This window comes from Varroa jacobsoni, unplaced genomic scaffold (assembly GCF_002532875.2).
Source record: "Varroa jacobsoni isolate VJ856 unplaced genomic scaffold, vjacob_1.0 scaffold_328, whole genome shotgun sequence".
Lineage (NCBI taxonomy): Eukaryota > Metazoa > Arthropoda > Arachnida > Mesostigmata > Varroidae > Varroa > Varroa jacobsoni.
The window spans coordinates 161,716-169,616 of record NW_019213230.1 but is presented as its reverse complement, the minus strand read 5'-3'; the positions used below and the strand labels follow the sequence as shown (position 1 = coordinate 169,616).

General features: G+C 38.6%; 1 protein-coding gene across 1 annotated transcript; it reads right to left on the bottom strand.

Moving 5' to 3' along the window:
* Positions 1-651: 651 nt before the first annotated feature.
* On the bottom strand, positions 652-7,884 carry LOC111259388 (uncharacterized). Its single transcript, XM_022831358.1, has 12 exons — positions 7,370-7,884; positions 6,524-6,654; positions 6,280-6,381; positions 5,848-6,036; positions 5,422-5,593; positions 4,609-4,886; positions 3,988-4,134; positions 3,678-3,772; positions 2,989-3,118; positions 2,413-2,610; positions 2,070-2,183; positions 652-1,427 (listed from the first exon to the last, which is right to left on the bottom strand). The coding sequence occupies exons 2-12, from the start codon at positions 6,611-6,613 to the stop codon at positions 1,404-1,406; spliced, it is 1,539 nt and encodes a 512-aa protein (XP_022687093.1). The 5' UTR covers positions 6,614-6,654; positions 7,370-7,884; the 3' UTR covers positions 652-1,403.
* Between the last annotated feature and the right edge of the window lie 17 nt (positions 7,885-7,901).

Sequence of the window (7,901 nt, the reverse complement as noted above, 5' to 3'; positions counted from 1 at the left end):
TACTTGATATCGTTGCTGTATCTTCGTCGTCAATTAGATCACCAACTTCTTGTTGGCGCAACAGCAATTGAAATTCATAAAGTAGCCATTGGTAAAGAGAAGGTGCTCAATATCTCTGTATGTATATATGTAGCTACTGAGCACCTTAAAATTAAATTAAGTTACTTTCACAGGTTTCACACGCTTTATCCAAAAACGGAATATAAACGCCAAAATAAAAATACAAACTGTCCCTTTCTTTTACGAGCTATTAGGCTTAAGAACAGTGTAAATAACCTTGGACTGAATTTTGCAAGCACGTGTATCGGATAAGTGGCAAATTGTTGTGCCGATTAAGCGTAGTACCGATCGCCATGCCATAATAACCCTATAAAGACGCGCTTTGGAATCAAAATTTGAACTGATCGATACCCCCAGGGCCCTAATTGCATTTTAATTGAGGCTTTTTTAAAACGCTTTGGTCTGCTCTGCAATTGCAGGATTTGAAACGATGTCCACTGCTCGATGTTATTTCGTATCAATATTTCGCTAAATAAATACCTGGAATTGACATTCTACTACATACTTGCTTAAATCACCAATTATCATTAACTTTCAGGAGCCTCTTTAGTTCTGAAACTGGTTAAAGAAACAAAAAAAAAAGCCAGCAAATTACTTTTCTGTTTTCGACAATCCGTGATATATATTTTTGCTTTTATTCTCAAGTCACTCGCTTTTTTAGTCACTATCACAGTGCGAATTTAAAGCCATAAAGTAACCAGCCATAGTAAAATGGAAAACAAATTCTTTACGCCACATTTGTTTTCCGGTTGACTTGTTCTGTTTGTCTGTGTCTACCTAAGCAGAAACAGATACGTATGTGTATGGCTATATACAAAAAAATAGTGTATTACCACTGTTTTTGTTTCATACTCTCATGACATCACCAATATCAAGAATATTATCGATGTTCGTGCGTTGCCCTAACATTTCGATAGTACAATTTACAATGACATATATATAGCTATTCAAACGTTTAGTTAATCGAAGCGCCAGTCTGTGCGTCCAATAACAGCCTTTTGGAGTTGTGCATGCCTTATCATCCATTACGATTTATTGAGAAGTTGGTTGCCTTCCTCTTTCCACGGCTTTAGCATAACAAAAACTCTTTAGAAAAACGACGGTTCATTTTATACAAAGATTTTCTACATAATAAAGTCGCTGATCACTTTTTGAACCCGCCACATTCGGTAATTTGGCGAGGGTCTGAATAAAACAAACATTGATTCGCGAGAATAGTTGACTTTCTTCCTGGGCCGTGGAACAAGTTTGTTCTTTTCCATCTCGTCGTCATATATTGTTATTTTTTCTTTCATTACGACTCATAAGCGCTTCATCTAATGTTTTCCCTCACTACGGAGTGTTTACTGGAACAGTCGATCATAGTTCTGAAAATACGAATGATGCTTTTTGTACTAAGACATATTGGCATAATAATAGTAAATCCCTTTGATTGTTAATGAAAACGGAACCATGGTTGAGCGCATGCAGTATATAAAATTTCGTTTTTCCTAGGTTGTATTAGAATTGTGATTGATTCGAAAACGTACATAGCACAGACTGTAATGTGTGATAATTAGGTGGTTTTCCGGCCTATATTCTGCTATTAAATATCGATACCTATAATATGAATGCAAGTAGGCGTGAGCTTAAATCTGTTTTGGTTTCGAGAAATCTTTCAAGTTTACATTTTTAATACACAGTTCGTTAGCAATAATCTGCTATTCTTCGTAACCAATATTTATAATTCCGGTGCTACATAACATGCACTCATCTCCATCAACAGAACCAATTATTATGGAAGATGACTCCGCCAGTATACGGTAGCCCCGTCCGTCATGGCTTTGGATAGGCGCAAGTCGAAGTTGTCTATCCGTTGAAGTTTCTCAAATTTAGTAAAAATTGGGCATAATACCCATATATTGACATACAATACCCTAACAGAGATGCAGTACCCAAGCTTTAATCGTAGTCGATTTAAGCGGTGATAATCATTTCGTAGCGGTTTGTACTTTACGATGTATCATTACCTTTAGTATGCTGGCATCGCAAGTCGATAGAGGCGGCGTGGACAGGGAATGCAATTCGAGCTCGCATAAAAATGCAGACAGTAGGGCTACGAGTAGGTGGGGCTGTTCGCGAACCTGAATCATCGTCGTAGGAGGTTAAATGCCGATGAATAAAGCTGAATGTTAAACTAGATTGTTGGTAGACAACAAACAGATCCTTTATGATTTGTCAACCCAAAGCAACAAACAATCATTACACATGCATGCACGACAGGCAAGTCAGAACTAACAGGTGCAAATCTGACTAGGTTTAATTGGTATTAGAACAATATTATTTCAGACACTGACGAAAATCGTTTCCTACCATTTGCACCCTTCTCCATAGTGAACTGAGAAGGTAACCGTTATACTTTGGGCCGAGAAAATCAAACGAGTCGACGCACAAAAGTGAGCATTTTTTCTTCATCATATTAACTTGGTCGCTGTCCAGCGGTGATAGAAACGCCGCTAGTGAACAGTTATCGCCAGGCACCGGATCGTCAATGTATAATAGCATATTGTCCTGGGAGGAGACAAAAAAAGACAAAGAAATGCGTACTACGTGAAATCACTACTCAGCGAGCAGGCGTAAAAGCTTCCACTGTGGCACAGCCATCCTGTCTCTGCAGGCATTGGTTAATCACGAAGAGTCTAATGAAAAGTGACGAACGCCATTAGCTCTCGCAAATAAGGAATAATAGAAGCAACGGAAGGGAGCAGCAGGTTATTACCATGGTATTATGTGTATATTATAGGCTAGTATAGTGCGTGATGCAGATGCTTTCTGCACTGCACCTTGATGCTGTGTTTTGTAATAATCACCAAACATATCCAGTTAGTCCACACGCTTATGTACAAGCAGTTTTAACGCCCAAAAGTTACAACAATTCGAATTACTTACCTCGACTCTGCGGGGCACAAACAGCGCAAGAAATCTGGCGAGATTGACGGCTCGTTTGCCAGGATAAAGTACCAAAGGACGGCTAGTACACAATGAAAAGAAGATGTTGTGTAAAGTCGATGTGTCTAGTCTTCATGTGACAACAGAAGCATCCACATGAGCAACACCAAAACAGAAAACGAAAAATACAAAACGATTGGATTGGTTTCATTCTAGCTATTTCAAACAACATATAATAGCCTTGGGTGAACCGACGATGAATAAAACTTGTTAATAAAGTTTTATTTTATATATATATATATATATATAATATTATTATATTATATCTTTATTAACAAATCTTTCTAAATTCGCTAATTGCCATCTTCTGTGCTACATGTATGAACGAAATTTCAGCCGTAAACGTTAATTAATTTGTTACATGGTTTACTACTCTTTGCACGTAAGCCGTATTCATGAAATTATTGGAGCTGAGTTTTTTTTTACTTAATTTAATAGTTTTTTTGCTTGCAAACTAAAGTACATACACAGCTCGCACGGTAAAAATTAAAGTACAGTTAGAAACGTAGTTTGCCGTGGAAAACGATATTTGGTCACTTTGTTAGGATTGGTCGAAATTTCTGTTTAGATTTCTTAGAGAGAGTGGTGCGTATAAAATTTACAGATTTGCATGATCATCGTTCCACTACCTGTTAATAATTTTGTACGCATCAAATAATATTGACGGAGGGACCACAAATGATGGGAGTGTATATAGCGTGTTGAGATGTTTATAGCAATACACCTGTAAATAAGGAGACGAAAATAAAAAAACATACAAAAGGCAAGCGGATAAGATACGTGTGCCTAACGGCTATTTCAAAGCTGTCGATGATCTTCTGAACTTGTGCTTAGAATTAATAGGGTACGTGATACAGCCAACAAATAGGGTAGTAGTACGTTTTATTGGCAGAAAATAAATATTATTTTATATCTTAACGGCTAGGTTATGCCACATACCTCGTCACCAGTATATTCCAGATCGGCCTTCTTGGTGACTTTCAGACTTAAGTCAGACAAAGCATCAAACATTCCATCATAAACTTCGAAGTTCCGACAGTCCTCGTTTGCCGGGCACGCTCCATAGATCACTGAAGGAAGCTTTACCTACGTAAAATCAGCCGTCCCAGACAAAATAGGGGAGATCGCCGTAAATATGTATTTGTATACATAATTTTGTACTCTATTGTATTCTAGATATTTTTACCCTATTTTTTTAATGTATTTGTACTCCAAGTGTATTGCAGTACTGTAATATGATCTTGTGGTCTCAGAAGAAACAGCGAAGTTTTCCTGAACCAGGTAGAACGGACATATTTTCACCATTATTGCTACCAAATAACATTATGGAAACGACAATCTCAACGTTATTAGCGCTACAATGATATCGTATGACGAACGTAGCTTTCACGAATTCACATATAGCAGGGTATAAATACAGTCAGCTATAAACGCCAACGAACCTCAGAATAACCTCAGCCATTAATGCAAAGTTATCGTTTACGCCTAGCCTGCATATTAACATATAACATATCAACGGAATTTTATTTTACGCACCACTCTAATTTTTCGAACACCTACCTCATCACTGGGTACAAATTTTTGCATTTTGCAGAGCAGCTCCAACCACCACTGCACCGCGAGGGCGAAGCCTAGGGGCGCTATGTGTCCGAGTGGAACGAGGCCAATGGGAGGGGCACCTACCGGTTCGATTCCGATTCGAGAAGATAACGCGTTTAGAGCCTTTTCAAACAACCGCGATTTTTCTTCTCCAACTAGGTTCTTTTCGGCTCGCTCGGCCTCCCGCAAGGCGTTGGCAACCGTCAACTCATATTTCACCAAAGCAGGACCTTCCAATTCTAATTAAGAGAGCGCATAATGAAACAAAAACGTTTTTCTATGATTCGAGATGTTCCCTAGTCATTAGAAATTCACTTATATAGCTCAGAATGTACGAAAAATAGTTACAGTGCTGGCATTACAGGTTCAAACGTCAAAATGTTAGGTCTTTTTCATTTTCCAATTAACATAAACCCCATAATGGCAAAACGCTGTTCTCTGACATACGCACTCGCTCAAATTCAAATCATTCGATTAGCTAGGCCGCCAATAAGCCATTCAGGCTCTTCAAGAAGTCTTCGTATTTGCGCGTCCTTGAATGTTTCCTATCAATGCGATTATGCCGTTGTAAAATAATTAAAAATAATTAATGACAGATAGAAGACATTTTCAACCACACCAAGCCCGGCCTTGCGGATTGGCAAAAAATAGAGTACCAGGAATCACACAAAAGAAACTAGAAGTTGTAACTGTTAGTGACAATACAATGCTCACGAAGAAGGATAAGTTAACATGGGTTTAACAGGTAAAATGTGTATATAATGATCTACTTACGTGAATTTGTTAGACTATTTTTAAGTCCCCGGATGAAGAAGGGCAGGTTTTGTGTCTTGACTAGATTTGATGCGTCTACCAGCACGCTGCGAATCTGGCCAACGGCTTTGAGAAGACGGTGCTTATTGTGAGAGACGTAGGCGACACATAGAGGCCGGACAAAGCCCCTCGCCTTCAGAATTTCAGATTCGCAAGGAGAGAAAAATATTAGAGTGACACCGAAAGAACGTCATACTTGTAGAGACAAGAGTGTATTAGGAATTTTCGATACCCACAACTAGATGAAGATTATTACACATATATGGTGTACGAGAAGGAAATCGATATGACCTTGAAAATAAATACCACGTATAAAAGTAACCAACTGTCCTGTCTTTATCTAGTAAATGAAGCGTGATTTTGAGGTCAGTGTTATAGAACTAATACCTTAGCGTCTAGCAAGACGGTGTAATTGACGAACACGTGTACATTGTCTCGAATTTCCGGAAGGAGGAGCTGTGTATCCTCTCGTGGAAACGTTCCCGAGGCGACATGTTGATAGTCTACGCTAAGAAGGGAGATTGACAATGCTGAGATCTCTTCTGAATGTACAGACGCGGTATTCGGAATAATCACCTAAACAGCGAACAAAACAGTTCAGTGTTATATACCGCAAAAAGCAGTTTACAACTAGTTGAAAGCGCACACTTCCGGTGCAAATGGAATAATAAAAACAATATGTTCGGCATTATTTCTCTCTCTACCTAAATATTGGCCTGAACTACCATCACTTTATGGAAATAACGATCGTTTAATAGTCGTTCACCTAAGTATACCATTACAATAAACAGTGTGATTCGATGTTTGAACAGTTCTTACCAACGGTGTAGGTCCCTGTTGTTCGTTACACTCAGCTATGAGGATGAAATCATCTCGAAGGTCACTAAGGGCGGCCTCATTACTCGCCGAAAATAGTGTTCCCTAAAACTCGCATATTCAGAAAATTTGGTTATACACGGAGACGCCGGAAAAATACGAAATTTCTGCTCGAGCAAAACAAAGCGAGCATTAGTAAAACTCAGTAGCTTGATTGAAAGTAGGTGTGTAGCAACAATAAACAAACCTGCAATGTACTAAGATCAAGAGTTGATGAGTGCAGTTCAGTGTTTACAGGCGTATGATAGGCGAGAGCCTCGGCGAATCCACCAAACATCGCTCCGTCATCGGAAGGCACAAATTACCTGTGTCCTTTTCCTAAAAGTAAACAACTGTATATTATGAGTCTCTAACAATCCGATCGGTGATGGCTTACTTCTTAGTGGTTAGCAGGTCTAGGCTTGCTCAAATGGTAAAAACCTATACTGAACTACAGAAGGCGCGAAATCCAGAAATCTCTCTTTTGTGTAAATATTTAAGTTTATTTTGCCAAAAAAATCAGCGACAGTTGGTTAAATACAGTGACTTTACTATGCACTGGCGCTACGCTGGATTTATAAAGGCATTTATAAAGGCAAAAAAAGCTCTCGATACTTGATTATTAGTAACTATTTAGAACGCATTCTTTTTAAAACAATGTTGCTTCGTATAACAACAGGGCGAACCGAGCACCTTTCGATACAAGCTATTAATACACTTTCATAGAACTTCGCTAAAGCGATTATAAATTAAAAATGATAAATCAAAACAGCCGTAACATTTTTTCCTGTCTATTTTTCTCGGATATACTACTGTAAAGGGGACATGGCACAGTTGCTGTACATAGCACGTACGTTTACTTTATCTTTTATATGCCGTAGTCTTTAAAACACTCAAGACAAAGTCAACATGCAAGACCAATATACCATCCCGATGTTGCCATCTATAGTACAATTTTACATCCAATAGAACCAACTTGATAAATTCACTAGTGCTACACCTGTGTGTCGTTTTTAATTATTTACTCATCCGATTACCAATAGTTTTAACTTACAAGGCAAAGGCCGCGCCCAGAACAGCTGTATTTCTGTCCGCTTCACTGACAATGCACGCACAACACCCTGGAGGCCTTCTGCTTCATATGGAAACTAATAATGCATTGAACAATACTGCACCCGTAGCGAGATTCTCCACTAAACAAGCATCTAGGTGTTTTCAGATGTCCGAGGTCAGTTCAGATTTACTTCTCACATTTTCACCCCATATAATTTGTATTCCTTCAATAGTAGCTTGCCTTGAGTTAGCACATCTGCACAGAACTCACTTGTCTTCTATTTCGGTGTCAGCTGTTCGAGACAAATAAGCGCCGTACCTTTTTCGTATTAGGTTCTTTCAGAGTACTTCGCTAAGGGAATAATTGCTCTGAACTTCTTTCTGTCTCAGATACACTACGCCTTTGATTCCGTGACAAATTTTAGACATTGTTGACACAGCGAAAATCGCGACTTACATTAAACACCTTCATCATCATTTATGCACGGACGAAAATCTATCAAATAGTATCCCGTTGATTGAAATCGAAGGTT